At 40.6% G+C, this 23,107-nt stretch overlaps 1 protein-coding gene across 5 annotated transcripts in view; it reads right to left on the bottom strand.

Annotated features, from left to right (window-relative positions):
- PHACTR1 (phosphatase and actin regulator 1) overlaps positions 1-14,767 on the bottom strand; it is a 308,828-nt gene extending 294,061 nt beyond the window's left edge. For 3 of the 5 annotated variants that reach the window (XR_012833947.1, XM_075745033.1, XM_075745037.1), the window contains exons 1-3: positions 13,570-13,711; positions 12,259-12,376; positions 346-492 (exon numbers count right to left, since the gene is read on the bottom strand). Coding sequence is in view for 4 of the 5 variants with exons in the window: in XM_075745033.1 (XP_075601148.1) it covers positions 346-492; positions 12,259-12,319 (208 nt within the window). In the remaining variant the exon portion in view is untranslated. Of the gene's footprint in view, positions 1-345; positions 493-12,258; positions 12,377-13,569; positions 13,712-14,439 lie in introns of those variants that run through there. The other 2 variants (XM_075745038.1, XM_075745034.1) reach the window with 2 other exon arrangements.
- Positions 14,768-23,107: the final 8,340 nt, after the last annotated feature.

Genomic DNA, 23,107 nt, shown 5'->3' with positions numbered 1-23,107 from the left:
TCACTTCATAAAAGTTCACAAGAACTTTCATGTCTCTGGATGCCTGGAGTGGATAAGATATATTTATATCTTGTTTGCAAAGCCATTCTCTTTCGCTCTGATCTCACTTGGCTCACCCTAGCTAAAACAGGGGAAAGTCTTTAGTTAGCACTTGAAGGAGAATTTTGAAAAGGATCCCTGTTCATACATATGCAGGTGCTTGTAGTTAGACAGCCATGACATCCCTGGATGTCTGGTGAACCACCGTACCATTTGTGAACAAGGAGGTACCATCTGGTCCATCTGCATCTCAAAAAAAAGTCTTTAATTAACATCATATGCTGTTTGGGGAAGGGTTGGTCTTACCATTATCAAGGTTGAAGCAGATCCTAGCTTCTTCCAAGTAAGGGGTGTCACTCTTAGACCGGAGTCTTCTGATGGGTCTCCGGTCTATGTCATCCTCAGAAGACGCTGTCATCAGAGTGGGCACGGTGAGAAGAGTTGCCCGACGAGCTGGTAAGAAAGAACAAATGAAGAGGTGAATATCAGGAGAAAGGAGAAATGGAAAGGGGGAAAAAGATGGAAAAAAAGAAAAAAGAGAGAAGAAAAGAGAAAGAAAATCACTCTTTCCAAACCACCAAAAAGAGGATCTGTAGCAGGTGGCAGAAGAGGCTGTTTGCTATAAGGTCCCTGCCTCACTTGCTGCAGACTTTAAGGGCTGCACCGAACGATGCCAAGAAGAGAAAATATTGCTGTGTTGTGTGCCCCAAAGACACAGGTTATAGCTCTGTTCCTGCCACAGATTGCTTCTTCAAAGTTCCGAGTTTGGCCGCTTAAACCACTCTTTTCACAACTTCTCAATAGCTGCAGTCTCTCTTTTTCTGAGTACTGTTTTTGAGGCTGTGATGCCTGAGTAATGGAAGTATTTGAGCGTTCCCTCACATTTGCAGAAATCAGTGGAAGCTGTGCTTGGGATACATGACATGGCATGACGCCTACAGCAACTATTCCAAAACTCAGTTTCTTGTTCTCTTGATTTGGGCACTCAAAATTAACAGCTACTTTTTGCTCTTGATCACTTTACATCTTAGTTTCTTAGTTGTGAAACAGGGAGAATCATTATTTTCTTTCAGTAGGGACTTTGTGAAGATATAAATTCATTAATATTTGTAAAGCATTCATATACTTTAGTGAAGCACCGATGAAAAGCTCATGAGGAAATTAAGATTTCTATCTTCTGAACAGGTTTTAAATGGCTTGGGGCCATGCCTTCAAGGAGGAGAAAGCAAAATATTTAATACTGGCTCATTAAGTGAGCACTGCCCACTCCATGCACTGATGAAGCAAATGGTAGGATAGTAAAAAATTACTGTCATCATGCAATTAGAAACTGTACTATAATACATATGTATAAGGAGACTGAATTAATGTCGCAGAGGCAACCTTCGTTCTGGCATTGCCTAAGTATTTAACGCATGACCTTACAGCTTTGATAATGCCCCTTTAATGTAGGTAGTTTTTATGTGAAATGTAATTATGAGTGGCTGTTGAATGCTTTGGATGCTGAGCCTATAAATTACAAATCACAAACAGAAGAGCCTCTATAAATATATCCACCTCAATTCTCTCTCTAAGTAGATAAGGATTATCACAAATGCTAGATGGGATCTGGCTGATCACTGAAAGCGTGAGCACCATGCACAAGTACCTTCTCCGTGGGTTTCTTTCCCCTCCCCCTCATATATAGCTGGAAAGAGAATTGCAGCTTGAATAGCATGGGACTGTTAACATTAACTTTCATGTGGGACCCTGTAAGAGCCTAGGAGCCTAAATCCTGGATGTATCTTGCTGTTTGGGCATTATCTGGCATAACAGACTTTATCTTAGGGCTTTTGTAATCCACCACTCTTCAAATAACTAATAATGAACTATATTTTCCTGCTGGGACTGGAGAGCATGACTGATAGTGACTAAGAGCATACTCTGCAGCCTGCCAACTGTGATTCTTTCTTTTAAAAGTTTTTGAGCGTTCCAAATAATACCTGTCAATCAGAAGTCTTCTGATGCCTAAAACCTGACTTAGGTGTTAGGTATGATAGCATATAATTAGTATGAGTTAACAAAAGCTGTCACACTATTTTTCAATTAGCAACATTATGTAGTTTACTAAACAAGCAAAGCTGCGCTGCTGGAGGTAGCGGTTATTTCTGGACTAACTTACTTGTATTCTGCTGTTAAATACATTTCTTTTAAGTTTTTGCTCGTTTCTAACCTAGCATTTGAATTTGAAGTAAAAGCAAAGGGCAAGAGTTGAAATTAATTTAATGGGGTCAACTATTTAGATTAAGCTAAAGTAAACACTGCAACTAGACTGTAAACTATTACTCCTTTGTAATAGGGACGTATAGTAATGAAGATAAAAGAGAATGGAAAATTTCTGCTACGAAAATTTTGTGTACTACATCATCAAATTTACACTTAAGGAAGATTTATCTGTGTATGAAGTCAGCATTGTAAAAATCTTCTCATAAAACAACTGTGTAAAAGATTTGTCTTTTAAAACTGGCATGATCTAGCTGTAGTTAAAGCCCGTGAAAGGGCACCCATGCATTTCAGGGTTGGCTGGGTCAAAGAATCTATTTGAAAAAAAAAAAATACAAAAAAAACCCAACACCAAATTGCATATACCTTTATGGTAAACATAAAATAAAAGTAAGCTTTTCTATGTAATTGTTTATAATTCATTTTTACCTTTTGGGTCAAAATATTGGGATCTGGCTTGTATTCGAGTAGAGGTAGGTGGATGCTGGAATATATTTCCTGGAGTAATCATTATATATTACTTTGACAACCATGATTATCTTCCCTCTGTGTATGTTACCAAAAGGAGTTTTCAAGAATGACTGGAAATTTTAAGTAAACATTGGAAAATTTTCAGAGGAAGCCAATAAATATTAAAACATTTTGCAATAAAAACCTAAGATCAATTCTTACACAGCAACCGAACTGGAAAGTATAGCTGATCATATTCTGATATCCATACAGTGATGCTGAATATTGTATGCATGCCATGAATATACCTGTACACACTCTTTTCCAAACTGTAATCCATAACACTCCTTATTACGAGAATGACTTGCCATATATATTTTTAGTAAAGCTGTCAACATTTGCCCAATGCAACTTTTGAGTCCATCACAGATAACCCACCAGTATCTCTACTTTCAGCTGCTCTCCACAAATCAGGTCAGTCTCTGGGACACATTTTTAGGAGATGTTTTTTCAGGAAAATTAGAAAGCATCTTCTCAAAGGTCTTGGAGTAAAGAAATGACATCATGATACACATTAAGGGGCCCGATTATGCTGCAAATGGATTTGAGACAAGTGTCCAAAAACTCATTTTAAGCAGCCACTCTAACAGCACATGGAAGGCAAATCAGTCATTTTGGTTAAATTCTCTCATTCTGTTTGTGTTGTTCCTCATAGGGTTATGCCATGATTGGCACAGTACGCCAACATCTTGTTAGAAAGGGAAAAGATTGTTTATGGAGGAAAATACCTTAAAAATAGAAATGCTGTAATGTATGTAATGACATCTTAGAACTGATTATATATAATCTCACCTTTTTTGTCTCAACATAATATATATTTTAATAAAAAGATAGTACTAATTTTTGTTTGCCAAGAACTAGCTTTATGTTTTGAAGAGATATAACATCGATTTAAGACTTGTGGTTTTTAGAAGAATTTTGGACATTTTTCATTGTTAAACTTTCAGAGGTGAAAAGCCATCCTCCTAAAAATTAGTCAGAGAAAATGTGAAATATTCATCTAGATTTTTCCATCTACTTTTATCAATCAACTTTTATTAAGATGTTTTTAAAATATCTCATTGGTGACACAAATACCCTGGTCATTTTTGGCTCAGTAAGGTCTTCATCTAGAAACTCTAATTCGCATAGCAAATTCTTGCATCGAAATGGCAAAAATTCTTAAGACCTGATGATTTTAATCTTAGTTCAAGTGAAGTGCTAAAATGTTTCTGCTGGAGATGTCTAGATGTAGGTGCATAGGAAAGGGTATATTTCTGATGCATATAATCACAAGCAACTTCAGATGACATCGTAATAGCTATAAAGGCATACTGGTTTACATCAGAAATCTTTAAGGAAGATTTTCATCTTTTTTGAGGAAAACCTGATTTTATCAGGGCAAATTTTGAACAACTTTGTAGAATACCTGTGAAAATATTTTAATTGGAGTGCTGCTGCTGCTGCTGCTGAAGTAGGATTCTTTCTTGCTACTTTTTTTTTTTTTTTTTTGTTAGAGAAGCATATGAGCTTCTTATTCAGTTCTCCTCTTTCTTGTTTCTGTGGAAGGCAGCTCACCATGGCATACCATGTAGATAATGCATGCAGAAACATGGTTTTGGCTAACTGTAAGCTTTAAAAACATTAGTTCAGGTACATTTTGATGCATCTAGAACATGATATTCCATCTGTGCTAAAAAAAAAAATTAGATTGTGAATATTCTTCTTTAAAGACAGACCAAGTAATGGGTTCAAATGGATGTTTACCAAGAAAAAATCCTTTTGGTCTGCTCTAATGCGACTTCGCTTTTGTCTTGTATTAAATGCAACTGATAAAAAAACAACATTTGAAAGTTTAGAGATGGAAAATGGCGTATGACTGGCAGGAGAAGAGAGAAGATGTGTGCACGCACTGGAGAGGACACAGTTTGTCATTTATAAGGAATGATTTATAGGCTTGCATCTGCTGCATAACACAGCAGCACATGCATATGGATTGCTGTGTGACTCTAAAGCAAAGCTGTTGAGATCTTTGACACCGGTTTGATGGACATCAGTAATCTGAAAGAGAGTACAGGCCTGAGTGTTGCAAACAATAGTACACAATCAAAAGGACATCCACTTCTATGCACATGCTCATTATGCTGGTTTGGGATAGTTGGGTAAATGCATGCACAATATGCCTAACTAACACTTTTGTACATTTTAGAGGAAATCTGCTTGTTCCTCTGCCATTGCAGCCAAAGGCATAGGCTTCAGAAAACAGACTATTATAAATAAATAAAGCAGCTGAACTGGAGACGGACTGTTTATCAGGGAGTGTAAGGATAGGACAAGGGGTAATGGGTTTAAACTCAAAGAGAGCAGATTTAGATTAGATGTTAGGAAGAAATTCTTTACTGTGAGGGTGGTGAGACACTGGAACAGGTTGCCCAGAGAGGCTGTGGATGCCCCCTCCCTGGAAGTGTTCAAGGCCAGGTTGGATGGGGCTTTGGGCAACCTGGTCTAGTGGAGGGTGTCCCTGCCTGTGGCAGGGGGGTTGAAACTAGATGATCTTTGAGGTCCCTTCCAACCCAAACCATTCTATGATTCTATGAAATGATTATGAAATAGTGGCAAATAGAGGCTTGGTTATTTAAAATTAATTTTCAGTAGGAAAAAAAATTAGATTTCTTTTTCAAGTGTGATCCTTGCATAGGTTTTCTAAAGTTTTCTGTATTTAGGGTATAGAGAACTGAATCTCAAACATCCTACTTTTATTCAGATACGCTGCTGAGAATTAGAAGATCCTTATTTCTTCTGACTTTAATTTGACTGACTGGATATTGAAATAAATGAACAAAAAGTAGCTGCAGTACAGGTACTGCAACTCATCATGAGCTATTTTTATACAACTGGTGAAGCTAGGCTACCTGACTCTGCAAGCCGGAGACTCTGATCGTGGCACTCAGTTCCCTGTTCCTAAAATCTCAATAATGGGGACAGGCCAGAACAGGACTTGGGAGAGGGGAAAAAAAAAAGTTTAAAAAGAATGAGGGAAACGTTGATGTTGATCTGTTACTTCCTTGGATTTAAAGGGAGGGAAATTATATCAGGAATGCACATTTGCTATTAGTAATTCTTCTGTTATTAATGTTGTTAGTCTGAGAACTAGTGACATCACATGAATAAAAAAAAGACCTGCAAAATAACATAACTTTGAAAAGATGTTAATCTGTAGGATGGATTAACCATAGAACTTTGGTGGATGGACTATCCCAATGTTACTTTACACAAGGAGCATCTACCGTGGAACCATTCTGGATTAGGAACTGGGGATATTGCAGCATTTACGTTTTTGTAACATACTGGACAATTTAATATGCAAAAGCAGAAGGGAAGTAGCACTGAGTAGTCAGCAGTGATTAAAGTCAAACATCTAGAATGAGTCAGCACTGTATGAATTAGAATAAATGAGCAAAAGCAAAGCACAGTGAAATAAATAAATTTTGGAAACAGAGTGCAAGGAGAAAATGTGTAATTTAAAATGGGAGTATTTTATTAAACCTGGAAAACTGATCAAAAAGAATGATTTCCTGAAATCTTTTGAGCAATCATCCCCTATGTGTCTATGCAATCTTGTGCATCTGTTATTCCTTGGCCCTGTGTACTATATTTCCATATTTTTTCTACTTGACATTTTTTATTGACTCTTTACATTCATCAAGTAGATTGTGGGAATGCTGCAACCAGTAAAAGCACACCTAACGTAAGTGGATCTATACATTATTTTTAGATACAAATGATAGTTTAAGATAAGCCTTTGAGCGAGTTTTGTTCAGTTATTTAAATACGCACAGTGTATCCTGCCAAATGGACTGGAAAGCAACTTGAAGGTATGTAGGATCATCTTGGAAATACTCCGTTAATGCGGTTAATTTTAAGCCCCCTGCTGGTACAAAAGGAGATGAGACTGGAAGACTGGATGCACAGGTCTCCAGGAAATTAGGAATGATTTTATCCTTGAGTCAGAAGCCACCTGAGAGCAGAACCTGGGCTCCCAGCGGGGACCAGAGGGTCCAACTGTAGCACAAAGGTGGACTCATCCAGCCCAGAATGGCATCCTGACTGTACAATCCCCAGCCTGTCCCATCAGGTTGTGGTGTGGGGTTGCCAGAGGCACCAAGAGAGGAGGTGAGTCTTAGAACCCCTTCCATTGGACTCATGGCTGCAGGAAAGTGCTACGCACAGTCTGCAGTGGGCAACTCTCATTTTATGACGGAACCTAAAGCCTTCATTTATAATGTACCGGGCAGAAGTTATTCTTCTCACAGAGTTCATCCAAGGGGGTCCATCCCCTTGCATACAAGAGAAGGGAAGGTTTCCTCATTTCTTAATGCTGAACAAGCCTAGGTGAGAGCTAGGTACCAATGGCCAGGGCCCTGCGTGCACCCCCTGCACACAGTTTAGTTGGCTATGCTTAAGGCAGGCTGTATGACACGGCACAGCTGTTGGAGAGAGCAGCTTGAGACACCCTGACCAGCTTTGGAGCTGTTTGAGAAAGCGGCAAGAAGCCCCAACAGCTGCTCCCTCCCTTCTTTTGGGAGCTGCGTTGACACTGAGGCCATTGCCCACTTGCTGAGCAAGGCTGCGACTGTGTCTATGGCTGGCTATGTTCCTCGCTGATCGACATGCAAACTGCTGACTTGATGTTCTGCTTGGCCTCATACCTGCCTCATCGCCACGGTCTTGTCTGATGACCTGGACTCTTGGCTGAGACTAGTGACTGTCACGGGACCTGCCCTACTCGTATGCTGGACTACTTTACATCTCATAGGCGAGATCACTGTCTCTGCCCATCTTGCTGCTTCTCGTCTCGCTTTTCCCTGTGGAGCAGCCTGCTTCTGCTGCTCCTCAGCGCCAGCCTGCTCAGCTCTGTCAAATATGAGGTCTTTCTTTGTATGCCCCAAAGAATAACTTCTTTTAAGTAGAACTTCAAGATCAAAGCTGATGTCTCTCCAAAGTAGGCTACAGCCAAGACGGGATGTGCACATTTATAGCCTTGGATTACAACTTGACCTGTTTGGGGGAAGTTACTCCCTTTCCTGAATTAAGTCCTATCATCTTGGCTGTCGATATGCAATTCCTCTATGCAAGCAAATGCCAATAGCAGAGGCATCTTTGACCCAAGTTAGCAATCTAGGCTGTCATAATCAGTAGAGAGAATAAGGCATGATTTATGGTATCCCAAGGAAAATGTCTGAGATTAGGTGAACCCTGCTCTTAAAATGAGTGTTTCTCTCCACTGATACGTGCCAGGCTAGTCAGAAGTCTTAGATGGAAACATCTTCACTGAGGACACCTAAAGGACAAGTGAGCTGAATCTTATTCCGGGCCCCATTATATACTTTCAGCCCTCATGGCTACAAGCCATGGTAGAGTTGTATTTAGAATACATTTACATCCAAGAATGACTAGTATCTTCCACACGCTTTAAAGGGAAAAGACTTTTTTGAAAATTAAAGTCCAGCTCCATGTTTAGATTTCAGATTTGGACTTTCCTAGGGCAAGGGGCTAGATGCAGGGGTCACAGTCCCTTCTTTCTTGCTTCTGATTCACAGATGCGTCACCAGGCATTACGCACTTGGCAAGGACACCCCCCATCTCCTAGATCCCAACATATGGACACAGAAGAGACAGTCAGGGAGGGTTGCGGAGCTTAGGATATTTCTGGCTGGTATCTGAAGACTACAGCCAGCTGGCTTCATTTACCAAGTTTTCTAAATCTAGATTATCCTACTGCCAGATCCAGCTTTTGTGACTTTTTCCATCCCTCCTGCTTCACTTTCCTTGGAGGAAACAGGGAACAGCTGTTTGAACAGCAGATGCAGCCCGAATGGCCAAACATCCTCTGTTCTGCGCCCAGCCCACGGGAGCGAGGTGATGGCTGCTTCTGCAGGAGGGGACGGGAGAGAAGGCAGCTGATAAGGTAACAACACCTCTCTCCTCCTACCCTACAGCAGCAAAGGCAGTTCTGCAGCTTTCTGCAGGGGTAGGGACGAGGTGTGGGCATTAGTGCAGGCAGCATGGGATAGAGAAACGAGTAGTTGCTGGGGGCTAAAACCCTCTTTCGGTCTGTTCGCTGAGGTCAGAGCATCCTTCATTCGACTACAAAAGACCTGAGGTCAGCTGGGATTTGATATCATCTGCTAGTAATGCCATCGTAGCTCTTTGAGGTCCTTCCCAACATTTTGCAGCCCTATTCCTTCCCTTCTCTTCCACCCACAAGGAGTGGGTACAGATGAGAATTAGTGCTTTACAGCTGCCATTTGTAACTTTCTCGTGTCATTAACACGAAAACATTGGAAAGGAGTTTTTTGCTTATCTGGAGGATCAAAGGATTAAAAGGCAGAAATCTTCAAATCTCACAGAAAGAGTAAGTGGGTCATAAGCCCCCAATCTACAGTCTGTAAACAGAGCATTTTGTAATGCAATAACTAATAATATAACTATAGTAATAATAATAATACATATAATGTGTTCTGATGTTGATTCTAATTAAATGGCAGAATACTGTAGTCTTCTTTTACTCAATTCTGTCATGATGCAGCTTTAATGCATATACACATGCTCTTTGATAGCATGATTTGCTAATAGCATCATGTTATTATATTAACATCAAATAGTTACTTGCAATCCCATTAGGTGGATCTGGTGGCAGTGCTTTCTTGCAGACCTTTTATTCAGTTCCAAACTAGCTACTTGAGCTATGCTATTTATGGCTAGTGAGTGCCTCACAGTCAGTGTATTTTTTGGGTTTTTTTTTTTCAGACAGTTATAGCTGACACAGTTTAACTGTTTCTCAGAAGGCAGATAGGGAAAGAAATATGGTTTTTTGCCCATGTGTGGAGAAATCATGCCATTATCTCATATAGAAATGCCTGGTTTGTGGAAGACAGCCTTAGAATTTGGCACAAGGATGACAGGAGTTATCAGAGCTGTACAGCAGCATCAATGCACGCTCGATAGCGTTGAGTTCCTTGTTGTGTACAAGGGGTAAGATAACTCAGAGGAAGAGGATGCTGCCATCAAGGACTTTGGGGCTAAGGATGGTGATAAAGGCATTTGCTGCAGGAAACCTTGATGATGAAACTCTTCCAGAGGTTTATCGATCGGCCCCCTGAAGCCATCCCTGTCACCTCAGAGATACTCAGAGCTACCTCAGAACAGTGAAAGCCTCTTGAAACTTCTCTCTGCACAGGCCACATTTCATCTCTCACACCTGTTGCTAGTGGGGTTGTCCATCCATCCTTCTCCTCAAGCACCTCTTCTGTTGCCAGGGGCTGCTGTGTTGCAGCATTTGAGAACTTAGAGCAGAAGCGTTGTCACTTCTGTGCTCACAGCGATTTCCCTGCTGGCACCCAGCCTGTTGGAAGGCAGCTGACCTCAGACACAAAGAGATGAAGAGAGGGGACAATTCCAGAGTTTGGGGAAGAGGTCTCACACGCATGTGAGGAAGAGATGTGAAGGACAGAAGCTGGGGAAAAATGCTGTAAAAGGAACAATGAGAAAGGTGAAAAGTTGAAGGGGATAGAGCGTAAGTGCAGCATGGCTCATATCAATGTACTGTTTCCAGTTGTGGAGGTAATTAGGGTTGGAAGCCTCTGTACCATGCTGTGGTGCACAGTGGAAGTATGCCAGTGGTGTCTTTCATAAAATGTTCACAAGCAGGGGGACAAAAAATCCCCCAAGTCTCAGTGCTGGTTCCTACTTGTTTCAGCCAAGGGCTAGAAGCCTGCATGACAGACCCAAAGGTCAACCCCCTGCTGATGACTTGTGTATCAAGGGATACATTTCTGCATGACGGATTTTTTTCCTCAGTTTGCATTTAAAAAAACCAAAATAATTGCATTAAAACAAAGAATCAACTAGGTGCTAAGGTTAAAATTTCAAAATTATGCATCTAACCGATCAGTACAAGCATTTCTATATGTGCTAACAACATGTTCTCTCCAAGTATGGGTAAAATACTGGGGTTTTTTTCCCTTGCCTTCTTGGAAATACTTACAGTGAAGGTTGCCTGTGCAACCCTTATTAGTCACCTTGTGCACATTACTGTAATAGACTTTCATTGCACGAATACATATTACTGCTTCCATAGTCCCCTCTGTATCTTGCGGTGCACAGGGATGCTGGTCATAAATTGGTATAGCTTATAAAGCGGTAAGTTGCTGAATTTTAGTTCTATGGAATGGAAAGGGGTTTGTTCTCACAGAGATATCGAAGAACTTGTTTTAATATTACTTCTCTAGCAGTGCTTAGGTGTCCATTGCATTTTAGAGATGGAGAAAAAGCCGGCAAAATCAGTCATTGCCCTCAGCTGATTTTTTCCCGGATTTTGAGGTGTTTAGCATTTGCTTCTGTTGTTCAATGCAGGAGGCTGTGCTGTGACAAGAAAGGTTTTCTGTGACTTGCACAGATGAAAATGTATCACGATGACTGGGGCAGCAGCTGGGCAACACAGCACATGTTAGGCAGCAGGACCTCAGCTGAGCCAAAGGTTAAAGGTGGTACTGACCCCCATGTATCCTGGGCTGGTGACATCCCCCGGGTGGATTAGGTCTTGCTCTGGGGGAATGGCCTCTGAACTCTGCTGGACTTTGAATTTGACTAGCAACTGATGAAATTAATGATGGGAAAAAAACTGGACTGTGTTTTTAGAAAACGGGCAGTATGTAAAAATAGAAAAGGCCGACAGACCTACTTGGTTTTTAATGGTTTTCTTCAATTTAATACGGTGTTTAAGGAACAAAAAACCCCTCCTCTCTGAAATTGCAAGTTTTCTCCAAAAATAGAGCCGGTGAGAAAAATGTGAACTGACTTTACCAAAAATATCGTCTATGTCGTGAACAAGTCTCAACTACATTCAAGCAAAGAAGCTTCATTCCTCTTTCGCTCTCTCCCACTGCTGCTGCTCAGGGGGCAGGAGGGAGGCCAGCATTTCGCAGGGAAGGATGCAGACCAGTGAGAGCCTGCTGTTTGCATACAGCATGCTGGACTGCCTCAGGGCTTTCCCAAACCAGTTATTCCTGCAGCACTGAATAACACCAGGTTACGATCCTGACAGCATCAATAAGTGAGGAGGAAGGGAAGGGACACTACAGGTTTGCATAGCAAGCAGCAAGCCATTGCTGTCCCCTCTGACTTGCCCATTTGGGTTCTGCAACACCAGAGTCTGGATCTTAGCAGTTCCTTTTGCTCCGGCCACGCACCCCACAGCTTTCATAACTTTCCCTTATCGTCTTAGAGGGCAGACCCAACCTTATCATTACACTTCTTGTAACCCCTTTTACACCCCATGCATTTTGAAGACCTTTCCCTATGGCCTCTGTACACTTCAGCAGGTCAGTCACAAGGGCTCGCCCTTGTTGACGTCTTAACTGTACAGTTAAAACAGTCATTTTCTGAGACGGTACCAGAGTTTCTTACCTTGAGCTCCTTGACTGTAAAACAGTCTGTGAGCAGACTCGACATCCAAAAAGTAGTCCATTTTGAAGGAACTTTATGTTTGTGTACAATACTCCGGTACGGATGATCAGTCAGATTCCTGTGAAAAATTACAGAGATGTCAGACAGAAAAAAGCTGGGAGTTTCTTTGTGGAAAGAATTGTGTAGGCAGTCACTAAAGTACTTCATTTGGCATATTAGGGTCAAAGCATTTTCAAATCACTATTCATAGAACTTCTATTTTAGGATGTTTGGTTTAAATCCTTGTCTAAAGACATAAAAGAAAAGCGCTACTGCAGTATTAGCAAGATTCCTAGTACAATCACCTTTATTCTAGCAACAGTCTCCATTTCTTACATTGCATACTTAGAGTCACCTGCCTGTTACATTTGCTCTTAAAAAGAAGATCAGAAAAGCTTGGGGCAGAGACCTCCTTTAGTCAGATCCGTGGCCAGCACCTCTGAGTAGGCACTACTGTAACAGACTATGTTAAAGATAGCATTCGTGCTACTTATGCCAAAACTCTGTACTAGAAAGGAAGACACAATATTCTGGATATCTCATTCCACCTAAATGACCAGAAGCCAACCTTGCCTTCCCTCTCCCCTCTTACTGACCAGAAGTAGCAGCAGAACATCCCACTATCAGTTTTAGAAGATGTGATAAAAGCAATCATTAAGAAATGGTACGCTACTCCTAGCACTGCTTCTTAGCTAAGGTTTATATTTTTAGCATTTCTCCGGACCTCAGATCTGTCTAGATCCTAGATTGCAGCTGTTCAAGATGTACACTGAATCAGGTTTGCCTCTGCCGGACAGAGTTCCCAGGAATATGCGCATTACCGTGACCCTCCTCCAGCGTTCCTGCTACCTTCTGTATTTTCTTCTATTCTGAACAACTCACATAAAAGAACAGGATCTGCAAAAAACACACAATCCAGTTCTCTCCTCCACACCTCAGTTAGCTGCGGCAGATAATCGTAAGCATACAAACAGCTCTCCACAACATTTATTTTAAGACAGACAAAAATACCTCCAGTCCTTTTCCATGCAAACCTAACAGAAAGGTTTAGGGCATGGAGTCTGACGCTTGCTTCAAGCAATTCCTTTAACTATATTGGCAAAAATCAGGAAAACAGGGTTCCAAAGTTTTCCCTTTTTCCTTCAATTCGATTTTCATCGATCAACACGCAGTCCTTTCTAAAATTCAGAAGCCTATCCCAATGAGAAAACTTTTAAAATTCCTCAGCAATTCACTTTACTGTAGCAGTCCCAAAACAGAAACGATACTTACTGTAGAGTATCAAGAGCTGCCTGGCAGTGGTGTAAGCTCCAGTAGTTTCAAGGAGGGTTTCTTTGATCTTACTAAATGTCCCCAGTGTAAGCAAACAATTTTGATTGTTTGATTGGAACTCTGATGAATAATGCATAACGTCAACTGGACTTCCTTTATCAGATAAAAATGGCCAGGAGATGTTGTTACTTAGCAACAGGAGGTGACACTACGATCATCTCCCCCACTCCCCCTCACCCCTCATACTGAAAAATTAAGCCCTTGGTTTTGATTTGATAAAAACTTTCCCAAGGAAAAGAAAAAAAAAAATCTACATCAAGTTTCCTTAAGAATTTGTTTTTCACTCCGATCTTCCTCATCGCATCTCATATTCTGAGATATTTTTAAGTGTTTCATAATGATTAACTGTAACATTGTGGTTTGTCTAATAATTTGCTTTCAGTAAGTAAAATACCTACTTTCTCCATCATTTACCACAAGGGTAATGAGATTGTTAAATATTTTGCTATGAATATAATGCAGATAACATCTTGAAAAGATTCATTTCTTATCTGGTACTGCTTGTTGGACAAGGCAGACAAAAAAAGCAACACACAAAATGTTCCAGTGATGCTATGAAATATATAGATTATCCAGAAGCCTTTCCTATGGCAAAATTCCTACTTTAAGTTATTCATTCCTTCTTGAAGGAGCTCTAACATCTGATACAAGCATTCTCGAGGAATCATTGCGTTTCTGCATAAGATACAGCTTTGCACAAAATACACAATGTAGCTTTTTTCAGGAAATACACATTGATCAAAAGCCAAAGCACTGCGAAATATTTTAAAAATAAATAAATAAAATCAGATGCAGGAGATAAGTACTTACCAGTGTTACTGACCTCTTTCCATCCTACTGTCATGGAATAAGACTAAGCAAATGCAACCCAGTCTGTGAGCCAGAATGAACAGCTTCTAATTTTCACTTCAACCTCGAAATCAAGAGTACTGAATAGAGAAAGGTGACGGATGTGCTGTTTTATATGATGAAATGAAAGCTCTTAGCACAGATCTGAGTAGAACTGCTTTTTTTTTATACTACATTAGCCTGCTAATTTGAGGAAAGTGAAAGGCTTTGTTTTACTGTCTTTTATCTGTTCTCTTTGCTACCCCCACAATTCAATTTGCATTTAAAATTATTCTTATGTCTCCACTGCACTCCAAGGTATGGAGCATTTTCTAATCACGATGAATGTTCAGTGTGGTTTTTGTGCAATGCCACTTTTATTCTGAGCCAGAAACATGGTGAGTAATTATAATTGCCAGCTATTTTCTAGAATGAAATACAGAGTGGTTGTCTGATGCAGTTTCTGATTTTTCCTCCATTTAGCAGTACATTGCAACAAACTACTCAGTCAAAGCATCAGTAAAAACATAAATCAGATAGCACAGTGTCATGACATGATAGTTTAAACATGCATATCCATAGACCGTGAAAGCAGAATACGTTTCTACCGAGATCTTTTCAATTATAATTTACCTTTCCTGAGTTTGAAAGTGGGCTCGGATGGTTAATAAACTGAAATACAGCACAGTTATCTCTTGGTGGCTTCCAGTTAATCTGGTTTAGTGTTACTGGAGCTGCACATTGTTAGCAATCCTGATGAAGCCAGGCACTAGGGGCTAACAAGGGCCATGCTATTAAGTTGCATAGAGCACCCCTCATAAGAGGGCCAGGACCTTGCTTCTTCCAGCAGGTCTTAGTGTAGTTCCCCAAAGTCTGATTTTGGAAGTGGATCAGCTATTGAAGAAGGCAGTGATAAAGTGATCCTTTGATAAATTTAGACTCAGAAGTTCGGGTCAAGAGACGTGTCAGGAAGCAATCAGCAAGTTTAATCTTCCCATATTTGCAGATATTCTGCTCGAAAGATCAGGTATAAATGCCGTCTGAAATCCATTGCCACCAAAAATTACTGGTGCTCAAATCTGGAGGTTCTGAAAGGTTAAATTTTCCTTTCAGTATCAGAAAGCTCTATATCAAGTAGCATAGGGGTTTTTTTGGCCTTTAAGAGAAAAACCGCAAAGACAAATACACCCTCACAGTACAGGGTTTTTTTGGTGCAGGTTAGAAAGCAAGAATCTCTGTGAGCAGATTACTCCGTGGGTTTCCACTCCTAAGATTTCTTACATGCTTCTTCAAAGTACCCAGACAATATCAGAGATAAGGGTGAGCTACATGAACTCCAGATACAATCCGATATGGCTGTTCCTACACTGACACCCCACCAAATATGGTTGGATTGAGTAGGCGTCTCACAGTACCACCTTAGTGGTAGATCTGGCTTATGCAAACTGTGTTCCTGTTTTCAAAGACAAACATTTTCATTCCTAAACACAAATTAAAGTGAAAACAAACAGCAAGAACATTGCAAGCTGCCTTCTTTGCATTTTGGAGAGTTGCTAGCAGCTTCTTTGCATTTTGGACAGTTTGTATTTGCCATGATGACTACTGAACAATAGGTCCTTCCAAGGTGTCCTCTGATAATTATTGGATCTATTATCTTATGGACCAGGGACCAGTTGCCTGTTTAGCCCAGGTGACTTTCTTCAACAGAAAACCAGAAAAAAAGAAGAAAAGCTGGCAACATAGAGATGCAGAAGGAAAAGTAGGAAACAGGAGAACACTATACCTCACTCGCTCCAAGGATCATATCTGCTTGTTTGCAAGCTATATGGAATACTTTTTTCTAATTTTTTCTACAGGAACTGGATGTCCCAGGAGGCTGAGAAAAATACAACCTTGAATGCTGGAAAATGTTTTATAGCATTTGTCCCTTAGCCTTTGGTGTGTCCTTCTGATCCTCTTTGCCATCACCCTTTCAATCTGCATTGTCATCTCCCACCCTGACTGACAAGCGTAGTCATTGAAATCACCAGCAGCCTCTCTACTGACCATTGCAAGATCATCCATCTTGATACCTTAATCCATCTCAGGGATTTACAGTTCACTTTAAATTATAGTGCAGCAGTTCTGACAGCTGCTAAGAGCTCTCTCTGACTAGGGGGTACTTAGCAACAAGAAAGATAACAGTGCCTTTATATTTATATGCGCCTGTGGCATTCATCACCATGAGGGAAATCCTTGCTTGCCTGGTTACAGAGTCCTTAGGATGGTAATGGGGGGCTCAGATTTGACCCACAGTCCAGAGAGAGCTCTACCTTCAGAAAGGGAAATCCATTACCTCCAGTTCAGTTGAAAAGCCTACATATCTCGAAAAATGTTCAGGTGAAACAGTTCTGAGTCAAGTATGATCCCCAGATCAGGCTTCACATATTCTTTAGGCTCACTCTGAATGTTTTGCACAGCTTTTGAGCTAATGCACGGTGCGTTGAGATGTGTACTGTGCCATCGTTTCCAAAGAAGAGCAGTGCAGCTCAGGGGGCAGGACAGGGAACGGCAGCAGTAGCCAGAACCAGAAACTGTACTCTCCAGCTCTCTGAACGCTTCTCTGCGCTCTACCAAGCCCTGAAGCCAAACTTGCAAAACCTCTGATTCTGACTGGACCTCTTATCAGCACAGATCCCTGTTCAGGATAATGGGTCTGATGGTTTTGTAACATAGGACTAGACTGAAACTGAACTCTGTGTAGACCATAAAACCAACCAACCAACCTCTGCTAAATACTTGGAAAAAAACCTGTCACGCTTTGGAAAAATCTGAAGCTGGCATTCCTCATCGTGAGCTTAAGTAACCTACTGCATCACATTTGACTTTTTCCCAAATTAAAAAAAGAAAACCAATCAAAAGAAAACCCTCAACAGGAAAGTAATTGAACACTTGGCATTTAAAAGGAGTGAGTAGCCTTCTGGGTTTCTAACAGTCAGATACATGTAGGCATAGGGCTGGGTTTTTTTCCTACCCTGAACTCTCTATTGAGAACGTAACTGTTACTGTAATGACTCAGAGCCTTGGAAAAAAAAAAAGTCTGCTGCTGACAAACACTAATATTAACCTGAAAGAAAGTGGGAGAGAGAATATAATGTGTGACTGAAGAAGTGTAGGCAAGGTGATTATTACAGAGAGTTGTTTCCTGAGGGATACATTCAGAACAAAGGAAGAATATAAAAGTTTAAGCCCCTAAGCTATGAAGAATGGGGTTTTTTGAAATTATAATTATCAGTCTTGTACTTAGAAATATTAAAAAGAGAGGATTGCTTGCAAAATTAGGACACAAATATGTTCTCTATTTCTTATATGTAATACAAGACAAATATTATGATGCACACAACATACAATAAAACACAAAAAATACTCAAATGAGGGTTACAAATGCTTTACAGTGATAGAGACTAACATCAATGCCTTCAGAAGTTTCTATAAATTTTGTACAACTCCATCTTGCGGTCCTCAGGCTGAAACCAACAGGATCTTTAAGAGAGTTGTCTAGAAGAAGAGGCAGTCCCAGTGTAGAGGTATTTATTTTTAATGCTTCTGCCATAAAAATTATCAATGTCCAGAAACACTGAAGAAAGCATAAAGGTAGCCCCGGCTCTTGAAATCAGTGGAAGGTTTGGTTTGAGTTTTCATAGCATCATTCTTGCTGTTGAGCTCTGAAGCAAGAACTGCATGGATTCCAATGCAGAAGAGATGATCTTGAGAAGCGGCTCCAGCATCCTGTGTCATGAACAAGAAGTTTGGGAAGTTGCTAGTTGAGAAAGTCTTAAAAGTACTGTCATGGAGAACAAAGGTTAGCTATCCTGCATAGAACAAGTCTATTCTAAGATGATATATGGCAGTTTGATACGCCTTCGTTTGAGGGAGGAGAGGTTGAAGTCATAATTATATGATAAACATATTAGAGAAGAGAGATTTTGGGAGAGCACGTATGTTAAAGCCTAATCCGTCAGTCCTTATACAGGCAGAAATTCTTCTGCATTAAATAGACCTTTGTCATCCTCCTCAATTACATGACCAGATTTATTTTTTTTTCTATAACAAACTACGCAGGAATGCAAAAGAGCAACTTTCCCCAATTCATTCCCACAAGTGACTTACTGGAAGCAGAGAAATACAGAGCTATCTGTGGCAGGGGAAGTGGATGAAACTAGTAAAACAGATCTCTTGGGTAAGCCTTCCTCCATTGCCCCACCAGCACACAGCCGTCGTGGACGTGGAGGCATCCCTTTCAGCTTTCTACTCACTTTTCAAGGACTTCTGGCAAAGGAACTTTAAAAGGATTTAAAGGGGTAGCTGGAAACAATGACAGACAGACAGCAAAATCATCCATGCCTTCCTGGGAATGAGCAGTCATCAGAGCTTGAGCTATCGCCCGTGCAAAGGACAGTGCGACTGGCCAAAGATGTAATAGGCAATGCCTTAAATTTGCTTTAACATGGGTAACAACGATCTCAGCCTTAACCTTCATTGGAAGAAGGGGAAAACCAGCACAGGGCAACTGGAGCTTGCAGTCTCCTGATGGCCTTTGAGAAGTTGCACTGATAGCGGATCATTCCTAAATCTGGTTTCAGTGGGTTGCTGGTTTAAATGGGATAAACAATTCTGAAGTAACTGAGCAGCTGGACATAAATACAGTAACACGATTACATTTGATAAAATCTAGGAACTGCAATCTGGTTAGAACAAAATCAAATGACTTCTTGCCACCTGGTTTTATGTAAGGCAAAGATATAACTATGGAGTATTAATGAAGTTACAAGGTGTAGTCCTCAAATAACATGATGAGATTTAATATTCATAGGGCACTGTGCACGCATAGATAAATAATGCATATGAATGCCAGTCTCTGAGTAATTTACATTAAAAATCAATCTTCTTTCCTGTTCCTACACTGTGCTGCTATCCTCCATCAGCCTCTGATGCAGTTTTCAAAAGTGTTTGGCCTATGGTTTTTATGATTAAGTTCCCTAGGAAGACGGATCAACAACGAGAAAAACCATCCACCTGTCTTATGTTTCCTACCCTGTGTTGCTCTGGAGCTACTGAGGAGCCACATCTTTTGCAGTGGGAATATTTATAGGACTTGTAATGAGACAGTTGACTGTAATTGACAAAATCATCCAGATACCTTGAGTATTCCTGGGCACATATTACTGTACCTCACTACTGGAGTTATTCCACTGCATGTACCTTTAACTTCATTTGGACACAGTTTCTTTTATGTGCACAAGTTGGATATTTTTGTGCATTTCAAATATGTAAGTATATGCAACTACATATTGCAGCGCTTTCTGTACTTTATCAAAGGATTTGATAACGCAGGGCTATGCAATGTCAAAAATGCCGAGCAAGATAACAAGCCAGAACCACCTAATTCTTTCTTAATGATAGTGAGACTGTAGAGCTGTCAAGCTACTTTTGCCTGGTAGCAAAATATGGCCTAAAAGAGGAATAGGTATTGCAGCTACGTCTTCCATTAGTATGATGGGGGCTACACTAGTTCTCCCGTCTCCTCAGACCTGCCTGCTTTCTGCCCATGTCCTCCTCCTTTTTCACCAGACACTGCAGACTCGGGAGAGTACTTCAAACTCTTCGTATTGCTCGTGATTTCAAAGAATCTCTGCTTGCCTTTGAGCAAAACCTCTTTGCACCTTGAGTAGGAATTTGCAGGACTAACACCAAATTTGCATTCCACCATGGAACAGCTAATGCAGATCCTGTTTTCCAGTTTCTTCAGCTTGACAGAAGATCAGGTCTTTTAACAGAACACCAGACTGGAGGTGGTTTCTAAAAAGCAACATCAGTCGAGGCCAGGTCCAGTGTTTTATGTGGGTTGCACTTATTTTCAGTCAACCCCTTTGAGAAGGAAAAGAACGCATTTATTCTGTTGCCCAAGTTTCACTAATTATTAGAGACACTACAGTCACATTAGCAAGGTGTATCCCCATGAACTGTCAGAACAGCATGTACAGGCAGACTGCAAATAATTGCCCTGAGAAATGACATTTCACAGTCTATGGGTGGTCTTCTCAAAGTAACATTCAATGCTTGCTCAGTGTCTCCCAGCCTGGTAAGTAATTTTAATAAAACATTGTCTTTGGGAGAATGAAGAAAAAAGGCACTTGTGGCACAGCCTAGAAATTAGATGTTTTTAAAAAAATTTCATTTCACAGGTGCTTGTGTAAAAACTTACTAAAAATCAATGGAAAGTCCAGTGAATTTAGATTAGACTCAGTAAGTACAGTGCTTCAGTTTCATTCCTTACAGTGCAGATCCTTCTTTTATGGACTACCTTCAGAAACACTGAAAGTTGTTAAGCCTCCTGATTAACTCTCATTTGCATATTGTGTAGTAGTCATTTCTGAACCATTTACATTTTTTAGTTAGCAAAATCAGCAAGTGTCCCTTGTGCAGCACACATACCATCCACAGGGACCTGAATGCCAGCCAGCCACACAGCTGGCATCCTACTCCTGGTCACACCTGACACGAATGATAGTTTTAACATCGGATGGCTGCAGGCTTAGATCACATGCTGAGATACGCAACTCGCACCTCTTCGCTTTTTGACGTGATCACGTGGGAGCTCATAGTGTCATTGTAAATCCCAGGCTTGCTTTCTGTTGATTTCCAATATTCAAGCTAAGTGAACGTTAAAGTGAGCAAATAAAAAAGCCCGGTCTGACAATGAGGTCTCACCAGTTCTGTTGTAATTGGGGTACGCACAACAGTAATTGCAGGACATGCTTTTCCTTGGGTTACTGCTACAGCAGATTTACAGGTACTGCTCAGGGTTGCGGTGATACCCCCCGTGTTGCACAGCAGAAGGAAATGTGAAGCTCAGAGCAGCTGTGGGATTACAGCCCTGAAGCTACAAAGATGCGTGTTTTGTAGAGGTCAGTGTCTCCGCAGAGAGGTGAAGGTGATGCCGGGTCTGTTAACGTAGCCTCACTGCATTTTTTTTGAGAAATATGACTTTAATATCTCCCCCTCCCCTATAAAAGATTCCCAGGGTAATAATAACAATAAAAACCCCTCCCCCCAATGTTTTCTTTTTAAACACATCGAGCATCAGAAAAGCTGTCATTTCAGACCAACTTCTGCCCATCCCTATGGCAACTAATGGAAGCATTTAATACTATATATACAAAATGTAATTTGCTCCCCCGCCATCTCTAGTTATACTCTTCTTTTTATGCTAAAATTGTTCTGTGACGCCTACAATGTTTGGAAAATGCTGCTGAAGTGACATGCATCAGAGGTTCAACGTCACCGAAAAAAGCTCAAGTGACCAATTAAAAAATACTGATTTTGAAAAAGCAGTTGAGGAAATTAGCAAAGGCCAAAAATATCTTGTCTGAACGGTCATATTTGTAGTCTTGGAATGCCCAGTATTAAAACTAATAATGTCTTCAGAAAACAAGCGTGGAGAGGAGAAATCAGGCACTGATGATCAAACCAATAGAAGTGACAGTGTTTAATATCTTTGCAGGCTGCCATTAGCGGTCCCTGTCATAGAAAGAACTTTAAAAGCTACAAAGCAGTCTCTGGAAATCCTTCCTCTGCCTAGCCCCTTGTAGCTGTAGAAGTTACTTAAAGTCAGCTTGAACTCGGGGCTTAAATATTAAAATAAAAATAATTGAAAGATAAAAGTAATATGGATTTTTTTAACCTCCTTTTCAAAAGTGAGAGATGTAGAGTATTCATTGCTTACAGTTATGAAGCTTCAGAATCAGAGAACACACACTTATTATTTAGCTGTTCAGATCATCTGCCTTGCTGTTCCCTATTCCTTACATCTTTTATCTATACCTGTTTCAAACAGAGCTTAGTACCATATAATAAAAAGCATTATTAAATACAAGCATACTAGGAAATAACTTCTTCTTTCTGTTCCCCCCTTGGAAGTGGTCAAACGCCTCAGTTTCAAGTAGGCCAGATTTAAAGAAACATATAAAGATATTTTTATAGTATGCAAACATATAAATCCACATATTTTTTATTTTTATATATATAAAAACAAATAGGACAAGCGAGAAGACACTTGTTGTGTGGTAATACACCACCTTTGTCATTGTTACAACAATGACGGAAACTCCCAGGTTATCAGAATGTCTCCCAGGTACCTTGAGTAGGGATTTAAGCGTGAAAGGGGTCCACTTCATTAAACACAAGAGACAGAGTAGCTCTGCTATTGCCTGAATTCTTATATTCTTTATTAGAGTATGGTGCTCTGCAAACAAGAGGTTTTGTAACAATCACCAGTCAGCAAGGACAGGTATCACCTACAAACTAGGCTGAGCAGCTTTATAGTAGGCTTAGAGAAAACATGAAAATTTACGCAGAACTTTGTGCCTCTTAGAGATGCCCAGCAGAGGCAAGAAGGAGAAGTACCAACTAACTTAGGAGAATGTTTTTTACAGTGTTTCATTTGGGCTTTACAAAGGAGACCCAGCTTCCGCAGTGGAGGTAAGTGCGCTCAGCACCGTTACAATGGTGACTGAAGCCAAACAGTGCCAGCTGCTTCCTCTAAATCATCTTTCTTGCACCTTCCTTGTGCTCATCCTCTAGCAGGCATAGACCACTGGCACATACCTAT

Source organism: Balearica regulorum, chromosome 2 (assembly GCF_011004875.1).
Source record: "Balearica regulorum gibbericeps isolate bBalReg1 chromosome 2, bBalReg1.pri, whole genome shotgun sequence".
In the NCBI taxonomy this organism is placed as follows: domain Eukaryota; kingdom Metazoa; phylum Chordata; class Aves; order Gruiformes; family Gruidae; genus Balearica; species Balearica regulorum.
This window is presented reverse-complemented; position numbering and strand designations above follow the sequence as displayed.